The sequence below is a fragment of the Papio anubis genome, chromosome 1 (assembly GCF_008728515.1).
Source record: "Papio anubis isolate 15944 chromosome 1, Panubis1.0, whole genome shotgun sequence".
NCBI classification, from domain to species: domain Eukaryota; kingdom Metazoa; phylum Chordata; class Mammalia; order Primates; family Cercopithecidae; genus Papio; species Papio anubis.
The window spans coordinates 2,652,108-2,678,664 of record NC_044976.1 but is presented as its reverse complement, the minus strand read 5'-3'; the positions used below and the strand labels follow the sequence as shown (position 1 = coordinate 2,678,664).

General features: G+C 61.7%; 1 protein-coding gene across 2 annotated transcripts in view; it reads right to left on the bottom strand.

Moving 5' to 3' along the window:
* The window catches only part of TP73 (tumor protein p73), a 91,400-nt gene that overhangs the window by 14,103 nt on the left and 50,740 nt on the right, over window positions 1–26,557 (bottom strand). For both annotated transcript variants that reach the window (XM_021935355.2, XM_031663793.1), the window contains exon 4: window positions 13,025–13,267. In XM_021935355.2, the coding sequence (XP_021791047.1) occupies window positions 13,025–13,267 (243 nt within the window). The remainder of the gene's footprint in view (window positions 1–13,024; window positions 13,268–26,557) is intronic.

Below are 26,557 nucleotides of genomic sequence, written 5' to 3'. Positions count from 1 at the left end.
TCCACCATGAAACAGTTGGGGAAACTGAGGTCAGACACAGGGAGCTACTGGCAGAACCAGGGAAGCCCTTTGCCAAGGAAGATAGGGAGCCCTGACCCCCTGACCCCCACTGGCCACCCGTGCTGCCTCTCTGGCCATCAAGGGACACGAGGGGCTCTCAGGAGCCATATAGGTCCTTGGTAGGTGCAGGCACACGAAAAGCGAGGAAAGAAAAAGGAGGAAAGAGACAGGGGAGATGGAGCTGATGGAGCCTGCGAGCCATGGTGGGTGGGGCCTGGGTCCGCAGCACCCTCAGCGCCCCTGTCTCTGCGCAGTAAGATCAGTCCCCTCTTTGATGAGTTACTTGGGATCCCCGAATGGGACCCAGCCAGGAACGCTGGCCTGTCCCTGCCGTGGGTGTGAGGGGACTGCAGGGACAAGTGGAAGGGGGTCTTTCAGTGGCCTCCTCAGGATGGGAATTGGATACCAAAGGGCTGGCCCCTCCTAGATCCTCCATCCTAGATCTGGAGCCCCTGGAGCTAGAGTGGCTCCACTGCCCCTGCCTGCAACCCCCGCTTTGGGCACAGGGCCTTAGGCAGGAAGCTGCCCATCCCCAGTCCTGTTAAAAATGCAGAAAGGAACCATCATGCACAACCCCGAAGGCAAGGCTGGGCGCTGTTTAGAAAAGCAGGAAACAGGTCGGGTGCAGTGGCTCACGCCTGTAATCCCAGCACTTTGGGAGGCCAGGGGAGGCAGCTGGGGTCAGGAGTTCGAGACCAGCCTGGCCAATACGATGAAACCCTGTCTCTACCAAAAATACAAATATTAGCCACGCAAGGTGGCGGGCGCCTATAGTCCCAGCTACTCAGGAAGCTGAGGCAAGGAGAATTGCTTGAACCCGGGAGGCGGAGGTTGCAGTGGGCCAAGATCTCACCATTGCACTCCAACCTGGGTGACAAAGTGAGACTCCATCACAAAAAAAAAAAAAAAAAAAAAAAAAAAAAAAGAAAAGGAAAGCAGAATCAGCCTTGCAGAGCCAGCAACCCTCAGCCTCAGCCCTGTGTGGGTGACTGCCCTGGACAATTGGAGCTGCAGCCTTGGGCACGGCAGGAAGGACGGCAGTCCCCTTGTTGTGGGGTCAGTCTGGCTTCCCTGAAGGTGACCGCTGACGTACAGTGTCCTTACCATTACAAATGCCCCCTTCGCTCCCCACAGCATCACTTGGGAGGATAAGCGGGTAGCCCCGTCCCCAGGGCACATGGGAACAGCTCACAGTTCAGATCCTCTGAGACTTAGACCCACAGGAGACTCAGACAGGGCTCTCAGCCCGACCTTGGAGTGGACTGTGTCCAGACACTGGTCTCGTGGACAAAGGCCCGGCCTGAAGCCACACACCATACGTGGTCTCCATCTGTGCTGGCTGGGGACAGAAAGAGGAGGGGCCAGGTGGTGGCAGGCTCTTGTCTGCCAGTGTCCCGAGCAGGGGAGAGGAACACAGGGCCTGCAGCTGTGTCGCCAGGCTTCTCTGAGGCCAGGGCAGCCTGCAGGGCAAGCTGCCCATCGCTGAGCATTTATGGAGCACCTCTTGTGTGCAGAGAACACAGGCCCCCTGGAGTTTAGGTACCTGGCTCTGTCCCCCTCGTCTCTCCTCAGTAATGTGTAGCAGCTGGAGGTATGCAGTTGGTACTCAATAAATGCCATCCATCCTAGCCGCTCCCTAGGGAAACCACAGAGCAGGGAGGAGGCGACAGACCCCCCCTTGAAGCAGACCCTGGCCGAGGTGGCTCAGGTTAGAGTCTCAGGGGCATCAAAAGGAGAAGAGCCTCTGAGGTCTGGCCTTGTGGGTGGCAGTTTTGGCTCTGTGCTCTCCTGCTGGGACGCCTCGAGCCCCTGCACAAGCCTCTCCGCCTGCATCTGTGACTCACTGCGTGTCCCCTGGGAACACAGTGGCCTGCAGGTGTCAGTGGCTACTGCACCCTTGTCATTCTCAGCACCAGGTGAGGAGGTGTTGGTTGTGGGGGGCTGGAGCTATACACGCCCCGTTCCCCCGCAGTTCCCTGTCTGGGGCTGAGTCCCCTGAGGCGTCTTCCACCCTGGTGCCCCAGTCCACGGCCTCAGGTGGGGGTCATTAGATCCACCAAGGAGCCCCAGACACTCAGGGGGAGGGGAGGCCTCCTGGGCTCCTCAGTCGGTTGGACACAGATGGAGTAAGGCTCTGGGTGCAACCAAGCCTGAGGGCAGAGGCCCCGGCAGCCCCCACTCCCTGACAGCCCCATGGAGTCTCAACAGCGTGAGGGGTTTCACAGCTCCTGCCTGGTCCCTGCAGCCCTTCCCCTAGGCCCCTGCCTCAGCACCCCCGGCCATAGTCCTCTGCGGAGCCTTAGCTCCCGCCCGCCCGCGTGGGCCTCAGGGTCAGCCGTGCTCCCATTTCGCAGACCTACGCAGCAGCAGCCTCTTGGCAGCGCCCTGCTGAGCCCGCCCCGCTCCCTCTGGGGCTCCAGGCAGGGTGAAGTGGCGATTCCTGCTCTGGAAGCTGCGTGGTGGGGCGTCCCAGGGCCAGGGCGCACAAGTAGGTGCAGGGCCCAGTGCGTGCTTCTGTCTGCACTGTCTGAGGGACTCCCGTCGGCATGAGGTCTTGGGGGCCCAGGCGCGGGGAGCACTGTGGACGCCCAGCCCCGCCCCGCCCCGGGGAGGAGCTTGGGCGCGCGGGAGCTGTCCCTGGTACCTGGTGCAGGCGGCGGCCGGACCACCCACCCCGGGAAGTGGGGGCTGGGACTGGAGTGTGGAGTGACCTAGGTCGACCTGGGCCAGTGGTGGAGGGAGGCCCAGGCCTCAGGGTGGACAACAAGGAGGCCACTGCCCCCAGGCGATGTGAGCACCTCTCCTCCCCTCTGGCCGGTAAGGCCACCAAGGTCCTGGGCCTGGCTGTCCTCCCCACAGGGGTGTCCCCATTGCAGTGCTCACATGGCCTTCGGGGCACACATGCCTGGCAGACCTCACCCTGGCACCAGCTGGACCCCAGGTGCCCAGCCTGGCCGGAGTTGGGTGACCTCGGCGGGGGGGGGATGTCTGTGATGTCCCCTGTCCTGGCAGCATCTGGGGGTGGGACATAGGTAGCCACAGGAAGGAAGGGAGCCCTGAGAGATCCAGGTCCTTCCAGAGGGTGGCTGAGCCCAGGACGGCTTGAGCGCTCCCCCAGCTCCTTCCTCCTATCTCCCCAGCAGGCCTCTGGGCTTCAGGCCTGGAATTGGCCCTGTGGAAAACAGGCAGGAGGAGGAGGACTCCGGTGGAGCCTATTCTATAGGAAAGGTCACGTGGAGACGCTCCCTCTCTGCCGCCCCCCTCCTACCTTCTCCTTCCCTAGAACCGCTAGATGGATGTGTTTCAACAGATTCTGAGCTGATAAAATCGTATTTATCTTCGGCTGTTGACACGGAGCCGCCTGGACTTGCCTGCCCAGGGTGCATGCGCCATCCTGCTTGCAGGAAAGGGTTTGCCCAAACGCCACTGCACCCGTCCCTCCCCACGCTGCCGGCTCCTCTCCGACCCTCCTCTCCTTCCCCTCCTCCCCCGCCCCAGTCCAACATGGGCCCGGCCTGGCTGGGAGCCCTGGGCCTGGCAGGGCTGGTGCGGGGGTGGGCGAGGGGCGGGTGCGGCGCGGGGCTGCTAATTTCCTCATGCCCGCTCCTCGCTCCCCGGCAGCTGGGTGCCCGGCACGGGCAGGTTTGGGCAGGAGGACAGCGGAGAGGTGATAATAACTTGTCTGTCATTTTCCCGGGACGTGTAGCATCTTGCAAACCGCAAATACCGTTAACCAGTGTGGGTGAATCTGTTGCGACAGATTCTGGAAGATGGGGCCTGCGGTGGGGGCTTTTATTTTTTAAATGTTTTTTTTATTGCCCACTTTTATCCACTTTCGTTGCTTGTGTGTGCATGTGTGTGTTTAGGGGCGCGTCGCTCTCCTCTCTAGGGTTACAGGCCTCTTTGAGCCCACCCTCTGCCAAGGCCATGGACCCTTCCTCTCCCTAGAAAAGCTCCTGGGGCTAAGCCACAGAACCCTTGCCATTAAATTCATGGGTTCACAGATGGACCCCCCAAAACACGTGCACGAGCCAGGGTCAACAGCCTGTGGATTAGGGTCCTCCTGGGTCCCTTTCTCCTTCTGAGAGAGGAAGGGTATCCTCGGGTGGCAGCCACAGGGCCCCCTCGGTGACAGCCCCCTTCATGGGAGGCTGTGGCCGTCACTGGTGCACAATGTCACTGTAACCCTCAGAGAGCTGCTGGGAGCACAGGCTGGGCTCTGACAGATGTCAGAGAGGCCTGGCCAGATGTCACAGGGCTGGTCCCTCCCTGCCCCAGGGAAGCCAGCAGCCTGGGGAGGGGGAAAGGACACATGTGGCAATCGCCCTGGTTGTTTCAGGACACCCTGGTGTTAAGCTGGGGCTCCCATGGTCAAGGCAGTGACAGCTCACTCACCAGGACACCCACAGCCCACAGGCCAGGCAGATGAGAGGCTCGAGCTAGCTTCAGAATGCCTGTGAGGCCACAGCCAGGGCCAGGCCCAGCACTGCCCAACAAAACAGGCTGCTGTGAAAGAGCTCCTGGCTGGGGCTGCCGGGGACAGATGTGTCTGCTGCCAGCCGGGGCTCCCAGGCCAAGAGCTCTGTGGAGGAGGAACCAGAGGCAGAAACACCCTCTGCAGATGCCAAGTGATCCTCAGCCATGACGGAGGCCTGGTAGAGCCCCAGAGGCTGTGGACAAGAAACCGCTCCCTGGGGACGGCAGGCCAGGGGCTAGAGGGACCCTCAGGAGCTGGCAGCCTGCCCCACCGTGACCTTGTGCCATGTCCTAAACAGGTGAGCAGCAGCCACACGGGGGACTCTCACGGCCTGGAAGCGCAGCTCCCTGGGAGACACTGAGTACACCCCCTTCAGCCAAGGCCCAGAGGCCACAAGCCCCCAGACCACAGGAGCTGGAGCCAGCTCGGCCCTCGTCCCATGCACAGCTGCCTCTAGGGATCTCTGTCCTGGGCTATGATCAGGGAGGGTAGGGGAGGGAAGCAGGTATGTGCTGAGCCCAGGACAGACTTGGTGGCTTTGTCTCCAGTGCATAGTGAAGGCCCAGGGGTCCAGTAGGGGACGAGGGCCACAGCCAGAGGAGATAAGCGGGGTCTAGTGTGGGGGGAGGCTGGGAGGCCGCATTCACCCGAGGCATCTGCCTCTGCTGGTGTGGAGACCTGGGGAGACGGTGAGCGCTACCTACCTGCTGGGGAATGGGGCACAGCTGCACTGCCTTCTCCATGGGGCACCCAGGTCTACCCTCATGGCCACACCCACTGCCCATTGGTGCCTGCCCTGTGCGGGGCCCTCATCCAACCTTGGTCCTGGGAGGTCAGGCACTGTCACTCCGTTTAGCGACCCAAACCTGCCTGCTAAGCTGGGGTGAACCGGCACCCAGACCAGAGCTGTCTGACCTCCAAGCTCCATCTCCCAGCCCTTTGTCACTGCCAGGCTTGACTTGGGGCCTGGGGTCGGTGTCTGGGCAGAGACCTGCCTTAAGCACCCCTGGGTTCCAGGAAGACTGGGCACTACAGAGGTGTCAGGTGGGACACAGGCTTCATACCCCGTGGCTGGGCTTAAGCTCCTCAGGGGTAAGGGGAACAACAGCCAGGGGCCTCACTTGCCCTGGTCCTGCTGGGGAGGGGTCTCCATGGACAATAGAGACTGAGACTCACACAGACTTCCTTGTGTCCGGCTGGGATTGGGTGGCCCAGCCTGGACAGCTCCAGCCTCTGCTTTGCTGCCGAGGTGCTGTGTGAGGAGCTCAGGGCCCAGTCCACACCCGGTCGCCGCTGTCCTGATTCATAGCGGCGGGCGCCCGGGTGGGTGCTATTATCACTATCACTGTGCCCAAGCCCAGGAAGGAATGAGCTGCCCAGGCAGGGTGAGGAACTCCATCTGCTCTTATTCCAGGACCCAGGTACCCCCTCTGGGGCCTTGGGGACAGAGGGGGTGGCAGGACAGTGCCCTGGGTCCGTGGAGACAAAAGCTGGGCTTGCAGAGGGCCCTGGAGCGCCCACCAGCAGCTGCCCCTCGGCTCTGAAGACACGGGAGTATTCAAAGCACCGCACTCAGCCTCTGCCCCCAGCCGGGACCAAGCACAGGGTCCTCTGCCCACAACTTGCTTTTTGACAGCGCCATCCTGTTGCCTGGCCTCTCCTCTGGCCTCTGGCAAGGACCTAGCTAGCGGGGCTGTGGGCCAGGCCCTGGAGCTGTCCCGCACTGTCCCGCAAGAGGCCCAGCAGGCTGGCAGCAGACCTGCTCTGCTCACTGCAGAGAGGGCCCCTTAACTGCTGGGGAGGAAACCCCGCCATCCTCGCCCCCACTATCCTCACCCCCACCCTGACTTGTGGCTTTGAGGAGAAGCCAGGATTAACCCAGCCTTTTGAGGCCCGGCTTTGTCAGCCGTGGGGATTGGAAGGGTGCCCCAGGGTCAGTAGGTACCCTCTGCTCACAGGACACCCACTCTGGTTGCAGCTTCCTGGGACAGCCTTGGGGGCTGCAATTGGCAGCAGCTGGAGGTGACCGGGGACAGTGGAGGGAGGGGAGTAAGCTGTGGACATGGTGGTAGGGGGGTCCCTCTTCAGTGTTTAAGGTAATAGTTGGCTAGAATCTAGGTTTTGCTAAACTTTGTAACTCTTCAGTGAAATGCCAGGGGCAAGGAGAATTTTGGCCTCTAAATCTCTGACCCCCTGCAGAGAGTGGTGTCTCCCCAATGCCAGGTGTAAGGAGTTGGGCGCCTCGCTCCAGTGGCATGGCTGGGGGTGGGGTGGGTTTTCAACCCTTGGGGTGGCCCTGGGCTTTAGGGAACTCCCCTGTGCGGTTTCCCCATGGGATCTGACTTCTGCTTCACTGAAGCCTGGAGTGCTGTTCACTTCTCCACAAGAGTCTTTCTGCCCTAAAATGCGCTGCACCGCTCACAGCCTGTGCAGCCCCATCACAGCCCCCAGCTGTGGACACCAGCCTCGGCCGCCACCTGAGCCTCACGCTGTCCGCCTGGAGTGCAGAGAAGATGCTTTTCTGTCCAGCCAGGACACCCTGGAATTGTCTGACCCCCTCTTCCTGGGGCTCCTTGGAAAAGGAACAGAAGGTCTGGAGGTGGCTCAGGGGCTTCTCTACCCAGAAGCAGGGACTGGGCCTCCAGGGTCCATCCAAATACCTTGAGTGTAGCTTCTACTTTTGGAATCTCAGAAAATCCCGGAAGTGACCACTGGCCTGGGGTAGCAGAAACCCACCAGACCGGGAAGCAAAACTTTAACTCACTGCCCAGCTGAGCCCCTCACCTTGCCCCGAGTCCCACGTGGCCCAAGGTCCAGGTCACCCAGGACCGCATCTTGGCATCAGCACTAGGTCCAGGAGAAGCCGGGGACAGTCCTCCCCTGCGGGCCTCTCTTTCCCCCTGTCAACGGGAGCTAGTGGTACTGAGGCCAGGCCTGGGAGGGGCGAAGGAAGAGGGGGCAGGAAGGCACCAGGAGAGGCCGGTCCCCAAGCCTAGCTGCCTGGCTTCTCGCCTGGGAGGCTGGCCAGCCTCGGAGCAGTCCAGTGATAGAGTGTTCCTGAGGGATTTTCCTTTGTCAATAAAACCAGGCAGTGAAAGCAGACAGGGATGGACTCTCCACCCCCAGTCCCAGTTTGATTCACTGGCAAACAGCAGTGGAAGGCTCACGGAGGCCGAGGCACAGCCTGGGCTCCCCCAACATGCTGCTCGGTCCAAAACTTTCTCCCCTAGGGACAGGCAGGTCCCTCTGAGGGGTCAGCACCTCCTTATCGCTGGTTCCCCTGGGGGCCCTGACGGTCACACGGACCTGCCCCACAGAACTGGGAGCAGAGGGTTGGGCAGGGGGCAGGGGCTGCTCATGGGGACCTGTCCAGGGACATGCAAGGGCCGGGGGAGCCACCACATGGGCTGCAAGGGCAAGGTTAGAGGTCTGGCTGCTGGGGCCAGGCCCAGATCCGCCCTCTGCTGACAGGTGACCTTGGTGTGCCCTCTGGGAGCCTCAGTTTCCTCATCTGTAAAATGGGGAGCATGGGAGGCCCTGCACACAGGGGCAATGTTGCTGCCAGTGCTACTAATCAGACATGCTGGGTCCACAGGGCTGTGGACTGGAAACAAGTCCTAGAAAATAGATGATTCTTCCTGAAACGTAAATTGGATCATGCCTCTCCCACAACAGTCTCACGACTATGGAAGGGAATCCTGTCCCCTGAGGGGTTCTCTCTCCTGTCTCCTCCAAGAACCAGGCAGTGTGGGGTGGGGCAGCAGGACCCAGGGTCTCAGAGCTGGGGCCTCCGCAGCCTCACTCGGGGCCTCCAAGGCTAAGTTCTGTGCCCTCCAGGGCCCAGGAGTGAGTTCCTCTGGCTGCTCCAGCAAGTGGAGAGAGAAGAGCCGACCGGCCCCGGAGGCACCGACCACAGCCCGAGCAGGCCTGCTGGAAGCTCCGTCCCTGCCGCAGATCCCTGCGCCGCACGATGTGAACAATTGCTGCAATCTCACCCTAAGTACTCTTGTTTCCCCTAATAATCCACGTTTCATCTCCACAATAAACATTGTTAGAACTCTTCCCTCAGCTTTACGCACATATAATTGCTTCTGGTGCCAGTAAAAGGTATTAATTCCACTCATGCATTCCATAAACTTTTAGGATAACGCAATTGATACCACGATCGTGTTGGGACACCTCCGCTATTATTCTCCCGCTTGCAAGCCTCCGAGGCGCTGGGAAGGTTGCTCCAGACCCATTAGTGTTGACTCAGCCTCATTCTCCCCAGGAATCCTGAGCAAAGCCTTTATGCTTCCCTGATCATCCTTCCATATGTCTCTCCTGCGGGGGGAGCTTTCCTAGACGTGGAGTCAGCTCTCCCCCAAGACGAACATGTGCGCGCACGCACACACACACGCACACACACACGCACACACGCTGAGTCTGAGAGCAGCTGGAGGGCACTCAGGGGGCTGTGTCCAGCCCCCTGTGTCCATCTCTCTGTCTGGAGGGATACTGGGGCAGCTGGCCATCGCACCTGTGTGTGTCCTCATCATCCTGCCGTGGCAGCCTGCCTCGTGGGCTGTGGGTGGTGTCACTCAGCATGCCCTGAGGTGCCCATAGATGCTGTGCTGGGCCAGGGCTTCCAACCCCACAATGCTTTCTTGCCTGACCTCAGAACCCTGTCCCCAAACTTCCCAAATACCAAGGACAGCCACCTTCCCCGATGAGGCTGAGCTGGGGGCAGAACGGCTGAGCCGGGGTGTCACAGCATCCGATGCCCATCACCTTGGGCTGTTCCGACAGCTAGAGGAACTCCTGTTCATTCTCCTCCCTGAGGGCCTCCTGGAATCAGCTGTCTGAGCCACTGCCAACCTGCAGGGCTCCCAGGACAGGAGTGGCCAGCAGGGCTCAGAGGCCAGGCCACGCCCTGCAGAGAGCTCTGCCCATGCTCTGACCCCACACTGTCCCACAGAGGGTGTTGAACTGGGAGAAGGGTACTGGTGTCACCATCAGCACTGCACTCACAAAGAGCACACGTGTGTGGAGCACTCCCCAGGCACCCTGCCCTGCCCTAAGAAGTCCCAAGAGCCAGCTCCTTTGTCCCTACCATGGCTGGCAGGCCACACTCTCTCTGCAGGTGAGGATGCCAGGGCAGAGGGGCGAAGGAGCAGGTGCTCCCAGGCAGACCTGGGATCAGGACCCCAGTAGGTGCCAGCTCTACCCCTCTCACCATGCAGGGTCCCTCTCACCAAACGCCAGCCTTGCCCTGTCACTGGTCACTGGTTACACTCTCGTGGCTAAACACAAATCCTTCCTCTGGCTCTCGGTTACCCATGACCCGCCTCCTCCTCCTCCTGGCTTTCCATGGGTGGGAGCTCTAGAACCCTGGGCAGCGACGGGGAGAGGCCTATGCATGTACATGCCTGGCTGTGTGTTTCCATGTGCCTGCGTGTGCATAATGGACTTGTGTATCCATGCATGTGCATGCATGTGGGAGGGTGCCATGTCTGTGTGTGTATTCACACATATGCACAGGCCTGTGAACCGCAGCCTCCAGACCCCTCAGTGCCCAAGGAGATCTGAAGTCTGAGGGAAGCTGCTTAGGACAGATGGACACCCCCAGGGCTGGGGAGACCCATCGTGGGCCTCAGCAAAGCTGAGGTCAAAGACCCCAGTAGCAGCTGTGGTCACCTGGGGACTGGTGAGGCTGTTTTCCTGACTGGGGAGAAAGGTGGGCGGCAGCCAATGTGGAACTGTACTTGAGAAAAATAAGAATTATCCATCAGTTACCAGCCGGCTGGTGTGCCGGGAGCCCAGGGAGCCACGGTGCGGAGGCCGGACGCAAGCCCAGGCAGCAGGTCTGGGCAGTGCCCGCACGGTGGGACCCCAGAACTGGGAGCAAGTGGGCTGTCTGGAGGCCCTGTCCCACACTGTGAGCCGACCACCTGCCTGCCCCTCCCTGGGCAAGGGAAGAAGCCCTGGTGGAGGGGGTTCTGCCCCCAGAGAGCTGAGGTGCCAAAAATCTCATTATCAATGTGTGTTCCACCTCCACCCCCTGGATCCACAGGGCTTCGGAGGAGGAGCCCTGGGTGCAGGCGACAGCATCTTCTTCCCTAGCTCGCGCCCCAACCCCCAGCCCCAGCATCCACAAAGCCCAGCAGGGAGGGAGCGAGGAGGCGTCGCTGCTTCTCTCCTGGGCACCAGGCAGAGCCTTCCCCTCCCCCGGGTGCGGCTGACCAGCCCGTCCCGCAGGGCAAGGCCGCCCCGTCCGGCAGAACAAGGCAATTGAGACAAAACCATGAAGTCCCTTGAACCTGATGCCACACCTGGCAGGAGGTGGGGGTGGCAGACACCCCAGGTGGGGGACGTCAGCCAGCAGAGGGGTTTGCTCCTGTCCTTCCAGGAACATCAGCGCAGACCATATGCAGTGCATCCTAAGCACAGTGGAGACCCCGCCAGCATCCCCAGACCGTGGGAGGAAGGGAGGCAGAGCTCCCACAAGCTGCCTGCCAGGACTGCAAGGGGACACTCTCTGGAAACCACCAGCATCGTAAACCCCAGGGCAGGAGGTCAGTGTCCCCAGAGGGGAGAGAGTGGACTTGGGCAACAAGCCTGAGCGTGGGAGAGAAGCAGTGGAAAGGCTCCCGCTGCTGGAGTGTGCAGGTGAGGATGCCTTGGGCCCTTCTGACCTGGCTTCAGGTGGCCTCACCGGACCTTCAAGCGGGGTAGAGGGATAGTCCTGGTCTCCCTTGCCCCACAGGCAGGTGCAGCTGCCACAGAACCACTCATTTGGGAGGCCCAGGCCAGCATGCCCACCACCACCACAATGAAGACAACACATGGGCCTCCTGCTGCGAGCTAAGTGCTGTGCTGACCACGGCCCCAGCACGGTCTTCCCATCCTTATCTCCACCGTGCAGTAAGGAGTGTGGAGGAGTAATTTCCAAATGGAGAAAACGGGGCGTTAGGGCTGGGGTCGGCATTCCCTGCCAGATGGGGGTGGGAGGCCCTGGAGGAGGTGCCAGGTCCTCTGCCCCTTGGCCCAACAGCCCACAGAGCCCCTTCCCATCAAGCCCAGGGAGTCTGGGCTGAGCCTTCTCTTAGCCCGGAGCCAGCAGTTGGGGGAGCCCATGGCTGGAGTCAGAATCAGAAACAACCGCAGGTGGGGGCGGGCGGGGCCTGGAACCCAGACCCCAGACCAGCCCGGCAGGACTGTCCAGCTACCTGCAGAGCCTGCCAGGCTACCTTAGGCTCCGCCCTGCCCCTCGGCCCTCCAGGAGCGTGGGAAAACCGCAGCTATGGCCGGCAGCACAGTGGGACCTGGTTCTTAAAGCGGAAAAACCCGAGGGGCCTTTTCTCAGCACTCCCCACAGTGGGTGGGAATGCAGCTGCCCTGCACTGAGCTGTGCCCAGGGGAGGCGGGGCCTCGTGGGGGAGGGGACGCTGCCCAGTGGGCCGGACCGACCATGTGTCCCATAGAGCCCCTCCTGCAGCCACGGCCCAGGTGTCCGGGCAGGGCTCCCTTGCCCCCTCCTCGGTGCAGGAGGCGAAACCCGGAGAGCTCTTGGGGCTGCTCTTCCCGCCCAACCCCTGCGTGCCCTCCACTCCTGGCTGGGGCCATGCAGCCTTGACCTTGCCCCTCCTGACAGACCCCCGCCCCGGAAGCCGTCTGGGCAGGGCAGCTCAGTGGGTAGGAATACAGATGCAGAGGTGGTGGCCCCCACTTACTATGAGCAGAACTCTGGGCGAACCACTTCTCTCCCCGCGCCTCAGCCTCCTTGGCTGTACAAGGGAGCAGTGATGGAGTCAGACCCGTGCGTTGTTGGTGGGTGCAGGAGTTAGCTCAACTCAAAGCCCTGAGCACGGTGCCTGGCTCGAGGAGAGTGGCCGTGTGCACAGGTGATGTTATCAGAGTTAGCAAGATCCCCACCGTGGGCCAGGCTGTCCCCAGGGGCACCGCAGTGAGGACCCGAGTCCTCGGCACGGTGGTTCCACCCCATCTCCTCGGCGCATGCCAATTCCTGGAAATGACACTCCAGAGACAGTGCTGGCAAAGCCCAAATCCACCCACCCGCAGATGCGTCTCGCTGCCTGGAGGAGGCAGGTTCTGCAGACCCTAGGCTGTGGGCCTGTCTTGGGCAGACAACTCTTGGCAGCAGAGCCCCTGCCTCTGCCCAGGAGAGGATTTCAAACCAAAGCCCCTACCTGAGCATGGGGAAGCCGCTGGCCAGTCTTGGCAGAGACCTCAGCAGCCGGGCCAAGCCCGTCCCCTCTGGGGCCCTTTGGAGGCTGACTTTCTCTGGCCACTCACGTCCAGAGGGGTGGGCACACCCAGACTGCCCGGCCCTGAGACCCGCCTCCTGCCCGAAGCTCCTCCTGGCTCAGGCCAGGTGGGAGCCCCGAGCAGACAGTGGGGCGAGCTTGGACCTCTTGAGGTGCGGGGAACGCGGCCACCTCCTTTCCAGCCCGCAGCCCACAGCCTGCAGGGAGCAGGGGGACTCACCGTCCAGGTGGCTGACTTGGCCGTGCTGGACTGCTGGAAAGTGACCTCGAAGTGGTGGGGTCCGGGATAGTCGGTGTTGGAGGGGATGACAGGCGCGGGCGACATGGTGTCGAAGGTGGAGCTGGGCTGCGCGTAGGGTGAGTGGGTGGGCACGCTGGCGGCGTGCTCCGGGGTGTACGGGCTGGCCGAGGCCGCGCGGCTGCTCATCTGGTCCATGGTGCTGCTCAGCAAATTGAACTGGGCCTGGCGCGGGAAAGGGGAGGAGGGAGGGGAAACACACACAGTCAGTCGTCCTGTCCCATCTAGGAGGTGTCCTGTTACAGGAGCCTTAAAGGGCCAGCGGCTCCAGTCATCCCAAATATTTCCCCGGGTCTCTCCCCCATCCCAACAGGCCACTACTTGCGTTGGGATAAACTGACATATTCACCTCGCCCTCCCCTCCATCAGCCTCCCGGTGCCAGGGTTTCTGGGGATCCACCCAGCCGTTGATGAGGCGGAATAGACTCTCTGCACACCTGGAGGGGAGGCGTTGGGTGGGGGAGGCTCCCAGGCCCTGATGCCCACACGGGCTTCGCTGCACGCTCTGGGCAGCATCGGGGTCTGGACCTCACAGCTCAAAGTGGGGAGATCCAGCCCCAGGGAGCCAGGCAGCGGGTGAGGTGGGCCAGGCACAAGTGGGCCCTGAGTGCAGGGTGCGCACACCTGGGCTTGGGTGCGTGGGTGCCCCTGAGGTGCTGGAGACCAGATTCGGGCCCCCACTAGGCCTGGCCCTCTAGGTGGTGGGATAGGGTGGGGGCTGCTGTTCAATGGCTGAGCCCTGTTTTCCCAGGTGGGCGGCCTCGTCTCCCGGTGAACGGCCTCACCCACACTGGAAAGGCCGCTCTGCGCTCAGGGGCCGGCGAAGCCCCCCGCCTGCTGCCCCCTGGCCCGGGGTTCTCTCGCTGGGCCCCTACCCGCAGCTCCCCCGCCAGGACCACACACCAAGGAACGGGAACCCCTGTGAGTGCGTCCCCTGCGCCACCCTCTGTGGGCCGCCGGGACCCCAGCACGGATCAGCCTCTGCCAGGGGCTTAAGGGAGGCCCCAGCTGAGGGAGGGGGTGCTGGCCCGGCCTCGGTGTCTCAGATCCAGGGCAGGGCAGACCTCACTTGGTGGGCCACCGAGGAAGACTCCCCTTCCAAACCCAGAGGTGGGTACTGGAGGAACACTGCAGACGCATAAACAGCTTTCCCGTGACCCCCGAGGCTCAACGCAAACAAACTCCTTTACCCCTCTCCCCCGGCCTACGATGGGCACCGTGACTGTCCCCATTTTACAGATGAGGAACCTGAGCTATGGGGCTGGAGACACGATTGGCCCCAGGCATCCAGCAGCCCCAGCCGATGGCACAAAGGTCACCAGCAACCAGCAAGGTGCAGGCTGAGACCCCCAGACCGTGAACTGGGACTGCAGAGCAGGAAGGGGCAGAGCCAGGCGTAGGCGGGCGGCAGGGGGTCCTTCTGCCCTGTGCCCCTCTTTAGAGAAGCTGTGGCGTGCTGTGAGCGCACTCCCCCCTCCCACCAGCCTGCCCCCTCCAAGCCAAAAAATAAAAGGTGCATCCCCCGCACACGAGGGTTTAGGGGCCTGGCCGGGACTCCCAAGCTCAGCCCCTTCCTGTACCTCAGCCTTCTCCATCAGAGCCGTTAGGTTTAGTGACCCAGAGGCCCTCGGCTCTGCAGGTCCTAGGACACACATCCACTGAGGTCCCTGATGAGGGCCATAGCCCCCGGCCCCTCCAGCATCCGATGGAGAAGGATACCGGGCAAGTCCAGAGTTTGCGTTCTCTCTGAGTCCTCTACTGAGTCCTCCACTGAGTGCTGTCCAACGTGGAGGCAGCTCAGCCTGGGATGCTGGAGGGGCAGGAGACAGGGGATTGGTGCTCACCAGAGCCATCACCACTGTTCCCAGGGCCACCAAAGGCCAGGCAGGCACTTTCCCTGGGTGCTCCAGCCCAGGACAGCTAACAGCCCCCAGTAGGCCTGAGCCACCAGGTCCGACCCGTGTCCTAGCTCCAATGCAAGGGTCTTGGCACGAGGCCTCGGCTGAAGCTGCCATCATCTGGCACCATTAAGCTGGCTGTGAGCTGTCAACCTGGGGAGCCCACCCACCAATGGAACGGGGACCCCTGCAGCACGGGCCCTGCCCACCTCTCTGGCACCAGCGCAGCCTCCTTCCTGGTCTGTCGCACCCCCCACAGCCTTCCTAACTTCCTGCACCACAGGCCCTTCCCGGGAGCCCAGGGTGCACTGAATGGCCAATGGATAAAGAAACTGTGTGTCTGGACAGTGGCCTCTTCCTCGGCCATAAAGACAGAAGGAAGCTCCCACACGCTGCCACGTGGACGAGCCATGGAAACATGGTGTCAGGTTAAAACCATCACAGGGGGACGCCTGTAATCCCAGCACTCTGGGGACCGAGGTGGGAGGATCTCCTGAGCCTAGGAGTCTGAGGCTGCAGAGAGCCAAGCCCAGGAGTCTGAGGCTGCAGAGAGCCAAGATCACGCCACTGCCCTCCAGCCTGGGAGACAGGGCAAGACTTTGTCTCAAAAAACAAAACATAATATCCCAGGCAAGGGTGACCCTCACCTCTCCCGGCTCCTGGGCTATTGTGAGGGGGTCTGGGGAAGCAGCCACCGCCCTGCTCAGAGAACGGTGTAGAAAGGCCACTCCTGCTCCTCCTGCTGTCTGGCTTGGGGAACCTGCCACCCTGGGCACCAGCGAGCTGCCAGTAGGCTCCCGGCAGAGAGGATGGACCCCTGCCTCAGCCCCACACACGGGAGGTTGGGTGATGGTGGGGGTGACACAGGGCAGTGCCAAGCTCTGGCTGCACAGCACAGGCCCCGCCCCAGAGTCCCCAGTTCCCAGACTCCTCACCAAGGCCCAAGAGGTCTCCGAGGTGTCCGAGACCTGCTCCTGACCACAGGCCCAGGCCCTGCCTGGAAGCTGCACACGAATTCGTGGTCTGCACACGAATCCTCACCAGCCCTGTCTGGGCTCTCAGAGGTCACTGTTCTGAGGGGTCAGCCCTGGCCACACTGGCAGGAGCAGCCCCCAGGCCTCGGGTGTTCTCTCGTCACCCAGTTTGAGCATCTTAACAGCCACTCTCTGAAAGGCCAGGCTCACATGTCCCCCAAGGCTTCTGTCTCCCCTACTTGAGCGTGAACCCACGAGGACCCTGGATACGGTGGCCACTGGCCACACAGGGTTGGGGTGTGTGAAATGTGGATGGAGCCGAGTGCAGTGTGTGAGCGCACCCCGATTCCAAGGGCTCAGGGCCACGGAAAGAACGGAAAACTCCTCACTCACTATTTCCTATTGATTACAAGCTGAAACCATCACAGTTAGGGGTGAATACAGGAAATAATTAAATGACTTCTGTCAGTTCCTTTCCATCTTTTTGAATGCGGCTACTAGAAAACGCAGAATTACACACGTGGCTCAGAGCCAACACCGTCAATCAGTGCTCCATTAGAGCGGCTGCTTGAGAGGCTCGCTGAACAAGTGAGCTGGTAGAACAAACGAACGAACGCAGGACGGCTCCCCCAGTCCAGCTGCCCAGAAGTGAGTACGGGACATGAGCCGGCCCCTCCCACCACTGGGTACCGGGTGCCAGCCTGCCCACCGCCCCCATGGTGCCCGCTCTCTTCCACGCAACCAGCGGCGGCCTTCCTGGAAGGGTCTTTCCTGTTTTGGGCCCTGGGATGGCCTCAGGGATGCAGGACTTCCCCACTCCTGACTCATGTGAGTCCCCTGGGCAAGAACATCCTGGGACTCAAGTGCTGCCCAGCTGAGCCTTCTCAGGTGAGGAAGGCAGGCAAGGGCAGGCCCCAGGGTCCCCCCAACTGCCGACTCCCATTCCTGCTCCATCCCTGAGAACAGGACAGCCAGTGGGGCAAAGAGCCCGCGCCTCCCTTGTTTGGGAGAAGCAGGACGCAGACCCACGGCAACGTGGTTCATATTTTAACTTGTCCACATTCTTGAATGATCTGAGGAAGGTGCCAAGGAATTAGTCATTGAGGCAAGAGGAGAAGAGCTGATAGGATCTCTGCACCCAGCACAGCCCAGCGGGAGTGAGCCGGGCCCTTGCAGCAGGCAGCCCCACGCGGGAATTCTAATTAGTGGATAAGTGTCCGGACAGCAGGCCTGAAGCCCTCTCGGCGCCGTTCTCTGGCCGGGAGCCCCAGGCAGGCTCCCTTAGCAGGGCTTCTCCAGGCAGCGCCCCGATATCGGTCTCTCCCTCTGGTCCTCTCTGATCCTCAGGCTCAGTGACACCGGCGGGGGCCTCTGAAGCCCCCTCCTCCCCAGGGTTACTGGGCCTGTCCTCGTGCCCAGGGGACACTGTCCTCTCCTCCTGCTTCCAGTGGACCTCTCTCCCTGCACGCTGGCCCTGCCTGTGGTCACCGCCCCTGTCGCGTCCCCAGTGGGTGGCAGAGGCTTTGCAGCTGCAGCTTTGAGTGCAGCTGGGAACGCAGCGTCTGGGGAGTGTGGGTGGCTTTCTGGGTCACTGACCTCCCCCTTAGGCCTCCCCAGGCGTCCTCCACAGGCCCCTCCACCTGGCTCGGAGGATTCTGGTTTTCCCTTTTGCTTCCTGCCTGGCAGCAAGGAGCTTTGCCTGGGGCCTGGCTCCTGCCCGGGGTCAAGCTGCTGAAACAGGCAACCCTGACCCTAACACAGGCCTGCACGGGAGCCCAGGGTCTCCCAAAACCAGAGGGCCCCCGGAAACCGCAGGGAGGAACTCGGGTAAAACCAGGACTTTTTTGGTTTGTTTTGCTTTCAACAAGAGCTCCCAAGATAGTGGGCTAATTAGGACACGCCCGGCCCGCGGCGGCCACAAGTGCCTACATGTGTGTGCAGGGCTCCTGGGCCTGACCCAAGGAGTGCGCGGGAGCCAGGGAGCCAGCGGGTGGCCTTCCCGCCTGCCTCCAGGCCGCGGACGCACCAGACCCTGCTGGGGCCCCAGGGCCTTGTTGCAGGGCAGGAGTGCTCTGCCAGGGCAAATCCGGCAGCCCCCACTCACCCACCTAGGGGACCTCGTCTCTCCTCCCTGCAGATGGGCTGGGGACCTCCCTGGGTGCACCTGCGCTTGAGATGAGCTCTGGGCTGGGGGCTGGGGGCCGGGGCCGGGGCGTGGGCAGCAGGCAGTGGTAAACGGAGCTGCTATATAGCCTTGCCAGTCACAGGCATCAACACAGTTCCCAGACCTCACTGGTTTGACCCACCCATGCCCCTGGGGTGGCAGCAGGCTGGTGACCTTGCTCCAAAATGAGGCATCAGAGAATGAGGCCACCCAGTAGCTGGGCCCCCTCCAGGAGGAATGTGGAGGGTCCCGCCTGCCCCCTGGCCTGCCTGTCTGAGAGCAGAGAGGAGCAGTGTGGGGGAGGCCAGAGGTCAGCCCAGCCCTGAAGCCCCGTCCCGCTGGCTGGACACCCCAATCCAAGCCCCGGTACCTACCGTCAGCCACGCTGGGGATAGTGATGGCTGAAGTCTGGAGGTTATCACAAGGTGGGCAGGAAGTGGTGGCCAGGGCTGCCCATCCCAGAACAGCAGGTTCTTCTGGGTCTGCTGATGCCCCCGTGCCACCACCCTGGGAGCCAGGCTTCTCTGTCCATCCAGGAGAGGGGCAGGAGAGACCTCCCAGGGACCCAAGGGGGCCAAGCAGGGCTCTGAGGTCAGGAGTCCCGGGGCCAAGTCTCAGCTCCACCTGTGTGACCTGGCCCATCACTCCACCTCCCTAGGACTTCGTTTTCTCATCTGCAAAGTGGGGATGAAATCAATGTGTACTGGCCAGGCGCAGTAGCTCATGCCTATCATCCCAGCACTTTGGAAGGCCAAAGTGGGCGGATCACCTGAGGTCAGGAGTTTGAGACTGGCCTGGCCAACATGGTGAAACCCTGTTTCTACTAAAAACACAAAAAAAATTTAGCTGGGCATGGTGGTGTGTGCCTGTAATCCCAGCTACTTGGGAGGATGAGCAAGGAGAATTGCTTGAACCTGGGAGGCGGAGGTTGCAGTGAGCCGAGATCATGCCACTGCACTCCAGCCTGGGTGACAGAGCAAGACTCTGTCTTGAAAAAAAACCAAGAAGAAATCAACATGGACTTCGTAGGATGGTTGTGGGAATCAAGAGGGTCCAGAAATACAGTAACCTGAGATTTTTCATCAGAAGTGACTCTCACGCGGGAGGCCTCCTGGAACCAGCGTCCAGGAAGCTCCCGTGCACGAGGCCTGACCTTCACGCCTTGGCACAAAAATCCAGCTAGAAGGAACTGCAGTTGGGCAGGCTCCGCTGAGGAACAGCAACGGGAATCCAGATTCACTACTCAGAGGACAGTCGCTAAGCCCTGGGCACAGGGACGGATGGGGAAGAGCAGGTGCTCTCAGGGGTCAGGGTCTCTCCTGTTCCCTGAGGTGTTCGGGCAGCCAGCACCAAGAGGATGCCCAGAAACTCTTGGTTGGATGAAACAAACCCTGAAATCCACACGGGCCGTGCAACTGGGGAAGTGGCCATGGTGTGCTACTGCCTGCCATGTCAGCCAGAGCCCCAAGCCCAGACAGTGCCCAGGGTCCAGGCTGCCTTCCCCAGAATGTGGAGGGTGGGGACAGCCCCTTGAAAGACTCATTGTCCTCACCGGCCAGGAGCTGGAGGGGAGCTGGGCCCCATCGTCACCCTCCCGCCCCATGGGTTCCATCCTATTTCAGATTAAGTTGGATTTTGTGGTTTTGTTAAAAGATTCCCATTGCACCTGTTGACTGTTTAAAATGTGTAAACCGTCTCAAGTGATTTTTTTTTTTTTTTTTTTTTTTTTTTTGAGACAAGTCTCACTGTCACCAGGCTGGGAGTGGGAAGTATGGTGTAATCTGCAGCTCACTGCAACCTCCACCCTCCTGGATTCAAGAGATTATCTTGCCTCAGCCTCCCCAGTGGCTGGGATCCACAGGTATTAATTTTTTGTATTTTTAGTAGAGGCAGGTTTCACCATGTGTGGCAGGCTGGTTCCCGACTTCCCTGATCTCAAGTGATCTGCCCACCTCAGCCTTCCAAAGTGCTGGGATTACAGGCGTGGGGCACTTGAGTGATTTTATTTACATGTAGATGGGAAATACATTTTTTTCAAGTTTGTGTCCCTGTTCTCCCCCTAGTCCGCTCCTCTCGCTTCCCGGTATCTACAGCGCCTTTTATCAGGGCCCAGGATATTAAGACAGAATGCAAAGCAAGGGCATGGGCGGTCACGGCTGTGCCATGGGATGACAAAGGACAGATGTGGTACTGTCCAGAATGGAACGTATTTTTTAGTCGAAATGATAACAGAGAAATCTGCCAGCAAAATTCACAATGACTCTGGCCACGTCTCCAAAGGCCATGATTTCAGCTGACTCCTCTGGCGGAGATGTGGGGCGAAGGCACCTCCAACCTGGTCCCTGCACTGGGTCCAGCAGGGGTGGTGGGGAGGGCGGGGCACAAATGCTCATTCGGAAACCGTTGTCTCTGCCACAAGTGCAGAGGCATGAAAGATAGAGCTCCTGCCCCTCACACAATAACAGCTTCCTGAGGGATCCCATCCTATGGGGGAGCCGAGGCCAGGTCAGCTGCCAAGGATGGGGCCGCTTCCTGGGGCCCTGGGCTTGGCAGGAATCAGGAGACTGGGACCTGAGCCCACGGTCTGGCCATGCAGTCTCGCTTCTCTGGAAATGGAGATTCCTCTGATCCTAATCAGTTAGGATCGCAGTCAGAGAGGGAGGCACGTGGAAAAGCATAGTAGGGACGTCAGCTGAAAACCTGACACCCCGCTGGCCCCTGCCCACCTCCACCTCTGCCTCCCTCACTCCTGTCACCTCTCTAGCTCCTGCACCAGCGCGAGCATCCCTGCTCCCCGCCCGGCATTTATCCCGCACACTCTTGGTCCGTTCTGTTCAACCGGGACGGGAGCTCCAGACAGGGCAGAGACATGCTCTGCTTCATCCGCCACTGGCAGCCACAGCGTGGTGCATGGTGGGCCCGCAACAGACATTTCCAGAAGGCAGTATGTTTGAGGGCTGGAGTCTGGCATCGGGGTCTGCCTGGAGTCTCCTGAGGGGTCAGCTGGCCTCCCTCTGGCCTCCTGGCCTTCTCCCTCCAGCCTGGACGGGGCTCTGAGCTGTGACCCCAGCCCCTGTAGAACAAGGAGGTCCGTGTCCCCGCTCCCTGGAGAATATTGAGACCAGACTGTTGTGGTTTTTAGAGAGTATGCAGCTCCTCAAACTCCCTGATCTCTCGCGGGCATGTCTGAACTTGGGCCCCAACCTCGCCCAGGGGTGAGTGACTGACAAGCAGCCCGGGCTTCGGAGGGAGAGAGCCCATCCCACCGAGGCAAGACCTCCATCCTGCCAGTACTTCCCACAGCATCTCCCGGAGCCCGTGATTAAACGGATGGAAATGCCAACAAGATTCGACATGCGCCTGGGGGGAAGCCTCCCTCTCCTGACAGTGCACACAGCACCCTCTGCTCTCACCCGGGGCTGAGGGAAGGCCTTGCCCAATCCCGTGCCAGGGCCATGTGGAACTTTCCACACCTCACACCGGAGAAACGCGCCCCCAGAAGCCCCGCACGGCTGCCCAGACGTGTGTCTGCAGGACTGCGAGGCCCAGGGCCACCGCTGCTATCCTGCCTGCACCTGCCTGCAGCGGTGGAGCCCGTCTGCAGCACCCACTCTGTGTTTAGCGCCACACGCGGGCCTTGCAGACGCGTCTCCCTCCACACCCCCAGGTGACTTCAGATGACTCCAGGGTAGCCTGGTGCCCCCTGGGCCTCCAGGGACCCACATTTGAGCTGCCCACTGCGGCCTGGTGCAAGGGCCTCGCCCCATCCTCTCCTCAACCCTCACTGCCTTCCACCTGCTAACCGCCCTGGAGTCCCCTCATGGTGCCTCCACCTCCTCCCCCAGACCCTTCTCCACACCCCTCAGCTTCTGCCCCCTGCCTCCCAGATCCCGCTCAGAGCCCACCTCCCCTGAGAAGCCTCCTCCAGAGGCCTAGCCCAGCAGCCCCTCCCTTCCAGGTCGCAGCGAGGGGCAGCCTGGACCCTGAGTGTCTGTGGGAGGCCACAGTGGGGTATGCAGGCCACACCCCCTCAAGGCCCTGTGCTGCTGCCTGTGCGAGGCAGGTGGCCCACAGGATGCACAGACTTTATTTAACCACCTGAACGGGCTGGTCCAGGGCCTCCCACCCAGAGTGCTGAGTGCTGGGAAGACAAGGGGGAAGGTACAGCTCACACAGGCTTCTCTCCCCTCTCCAAACCCTGCTGCCAGCACCCCGGAGCCCAACCCAGGTGTCAGCCCTGACATCCTATGTCCTTGAACACACGCCCCTGCCCGTCCACCTGTCCATCCATCCAACCATCCTGCAGATGTGAATCAGGCCCCACCTGTAACAGCCTCCTGCCGTGCTGGAGACGCTGACAGGTGCTTAGCAGGGCTTCCTGGACCCCTCCCAGCACATATTAGTGGCTGAGCCGAGAATTTGAATTGTGACAAGTACAGTGCAGGGCGCAGGGAGGGGAGGCAGTTACAGGGCACAGTGCAGGGCACGGGGAAGGGGGGGCAGTTACGGGGCGCAGTGCAGGGCGCGGGGAGGGGGGGCAGTTACGGGGCGCAGTGCAGGGCGCGGGGAGGGGGGGCAGTTACGGGGCGCAGTGCAGGGCACAGGGAAGGAGAGGCAGTTACGGGGCATGCCACCTGCGATGGCCCTAGGTGACAAGGGGACATTGGAGCAGGAGCCCAAGGGTGGAGAAGACAGTCCAGGACGGCTGTGGGGGGCCATCGAGGCAGAGGGCAGAGGCCCCGGAGCCAGAGAGACAGCAGCATGCTTGCTCAGGAGTCTCCCAGCCCTGCTCTGCCTGTCCCCTCCCCAGTTAGTGGGCTCAGGAGTGACAGATGGTCCCACCCAGTGTGCTGGCCTCGGTCAGTTCCCACAAAGGCAAGTCAGCTCTTCACACCCATTTCCTAGGCTTGACATCCTGACACCCTCGCAGGTGCAGGGAGACGGCAGCTGACACGAGACGCGGCCCCGGCCCTCCATGCTGACGACAATAAATAAACCAGGCGGCGAACGTGCAGGGGCTCAGGATCAAAAGTGGTCTCGGAAACAGAGCTGGCCACAGGGGCCAGGGCTGGCATCCAGGCAAGGACGGGCTCAGGAAAAGGTGAAGGCGGCCCTGCAGGAAGGGAAAGATCTGCCCCAGGTACTGAGCGGGCCTGGGAGTGTTTTCAGGCTGGGGACCAGCAGGGCAGAGAGCCTGCAGCCAGAGGAAGGGCCGAGGGCCCGTGCAGGGAGAGACGGAGCCCTGGGGGACAGCGGGAGAGGCGGTCGGAACTGAGCAGAGACGTGCGGGTCTGCAAAGGGCTCCCTCTGGCTCTGGTGTTGAGAACACAGGGCGGGCATCAGCAAAGGCAGCAACTGTGAGATGTGTCTGAGCAGTGGGTGTGAGGTGGGCTGCGGGTGCGCGGTGGGCCGCGGGTGCGAGGTGGGGTGCGCGGTGGGCCGCGCAGGGGCCCCGGCTACGTTTGCAGGCAGGATTCACAGGACCTCAGGTGCGTCGAGAGTGCCTCCAGGGCTCTGGCCTGAGCAAAGGGGAGAGTGGATTTCCAGCTAGCTGAGGTGCGGCACCGTCCCCCATCAGGGGAAGATAAGGAGTTCAGTTTGGGTCTAGCAAGTTGAGGTCCAACTAGGCTGGTGATTGTGGGGAGGCCCAATGGGAGACAGAACGAGCGAGACAGAAATAGCAGCTGGAGGGGGGTGGCAGGGGGGCCGGAGGCAGGCGTGCACTAGGCACAGCTGGCAGGTGAGCGGGGTGGCTCCTCTGATCCCTGGATCTCCAGCTAGGACAACTGGTCCCTCCCCTGGCCCCAGGTGGCCCGAGCCCCACCACTGCTTGGGGTCTTCCAGGACACAAGTCCTGGAGAGGATGCTGGGGCTCCCTGGGCCATGCTCAGCCCTCTCTTGGGAGGACGCGGGAGGCTGCTGAGGCTGCACTCAGCGATCCCATGAGCCGTTCCCAGCTGGGCCCTGCCCTCTCCAACCATGGGAACTCAGCAGCCTCTTGGTTGCCAAGCCCCAGTCCCTTTTCTGTTCTCCCAGCCGGCCCCTTGTGCCTGGTCTCTCCTGGCCTTCCAGGCTGCCCCTCCGCATCTCCCCCTTCCGCTTGGTGTCTCAGATGTCGGAGTGCCCAGTGCTCGGCTCCAGCCGCTGTCTCTCCCTGCCTCCGTGCAGATCCCCCAGAGCCCTGACTGTAAGCACCCATGCCCAGGACTCCCTGGAGGTCATCTCCACAGCCTGCCTGCCCACAACAGCAACTGAGTGTACACGTGGCCGCTCCTGCAAGTGTGGCCCCAACTCCTTACCCACCTCCCATCTGGACCCTGCCAGCCTTTCCTGCCTTGGGGAGCAGCAGAGCCCCCCGCAAGGCTGCAAACAGAACCTCAGCATCTTTCTGGAATCCTCCCCTGTTCTTCCTCTAAGGTCACCTTCAAACACGACCCTACACCTGACCACCACCCACCACCTCCTCTGACGCACACAGGTCTGAGCCACCAGGTGGTCACACTTCTCAGGCCCCAGGACCACTGGATACCCCTCCCTCATGGGGCTTTGGGAACTGCTCGCTCGTTGTCCTCCTCCTTGCATGCAGCTCTTTCTCAGCTGTGCAATGGCTGCTGGGCGTCTCCAGCACAGCCAAGGCCACGGCCACGGCCATGGCCACAGTCAACGGCCGACTACGGCGTTTTCACCCCTGCTCTGCTGCGGTTCTGCCCATCTCAGGGCAGAAAACTTGGGGTCCCCCCACCCCTCCCCTCATATCCAGCCCACCAGCAAATCTTGCCCAGAATCCCACAGCGTTGCACCCCCTGGCCAGTGGGCTGCCCCCTCCTCTGGATGGCCCCAGCTTGTGAGCGGCTCCTGGCCTCGGCCCTGCCCCCCTGTGGTCTATCCCCAGCACTGCAGCCGGGGGCCCTCCCAGAACGTCTGCCAGCTGCATCCCTCGACTCCATAGCCCCACGTACACAGTAGGCGCCTAGTAACTGCAGCTTGCCGCACTGATTGGCTTCCCCTGGCCCCAGGGCCCTGTCCTGGAGGCCTGTCCTGCCCAGAGGCTTCACTTTCTGCAGGAACAGAGCGGGCACCGGCTCCATGGGGCACACAGGGGGTCCAAAGCTCTGGACCTGTCCATGCTGCTCCTTGGCACAGGGGTGGCCACGTTCCTGCAATGGATGGATGCCCGCCATGCGGAGGGGCAGGGTGAGAACAGGCCAAGCCCAAGGGTGGACAGCCCAGGCGCTGCAGCGAGGCAGGCTGGAGCCCCTCCATACAGAGGGTGCTGGAGAGCCAGGGGTGTCTCCCATCACCCTGGCTAACCTCCTGAGACCCTAGAGCAGAAGAACAGCGGCCCCAGGTGGAAGTGGGCGGCAAGGGGCCATGAGCTGGAAATCTGGGAAGTCAGGGAGACTCCCAGGTGTGGGTGGACAGCGCCCAGCTCCGACGTCTCCAGCGCTCAGCCTCCTCTAGAGGGGCCCCACGCGTCCAGCTCCTTCCTTGCTACAGGCAGGAGAAGTGGGCAACGTCTCTGTGTCCACCTCAGGGTTGGGCATTGATCAACCCCAGTGTGTTGGAGCTGCAGACTCAGAACGTGGCCTTGTTTGGCCAGAGCCACCATGGGATTATCCAGTCCCCCATGCGGAAGGACGGTGTGGAAAGCAAGTGAAGAGCATGGCTGGGATTGAGGGAGGAGGGGCTGAGGCTGCATGACTGCGATTGCGGAGGAGGGGCTGAGGTTGCATGGCTGGGATTGCAGGAGGAGGGGCTGAGGTTGCATGGCTGGGATTGCAGGAGGAGGGGAGGGGTTGCATGGCTGGGATTGCGGAGGAGGGGCTGAGGCTGCATGGCTGGGATCATGGAGGGCTGAGGCCGCATGGCTGGACTGTGGAGGCCGAGGCCGCATGGCTGGACTGTGGGAGGAGGGACAATGGCTGGGATCAGGGAGGGGGCTGGAGGCTGCATGGCTGGACAGGCAGGGCTGGAGGCTGGGACAGGAGGGGGGCTGGAGGCTGCATGGCTGGGATTGTGGCAGGAGGCATGGAAGGACAGGGCCATGAATGGAGGGGCTGGAGGCCAAGGAATGGAGGAAGGAAGGACAGGGAGGGATGGAAGGACAGGAGGGGACCGGAGGCCGGATGGAGGCTGAGGCCGAAGGAAGGACAGTGGCAGGAGGGGCTGAGGCCGTACTGCTGGGACTGGGTGGTGAGGAGGCCGGAGGGGCTGCATGGCTGGGACAAGAGGGAGTGAGGGCTGAGGCTGCATGGCTGGGATTGCAGGAGGAGGGGCTGAGGTTGCATGGCTGGGATTGAGGGAGGAGGGGCTGAGGCTGCATGGCTGGGATTGCAGGAGGAGGGGGCTGAGGCTGCATTGCTGGGATTGCAGGAGGAGGGGCTGAGGCTGCATGGCTGGGATTGTGGGAGGAGGGGCT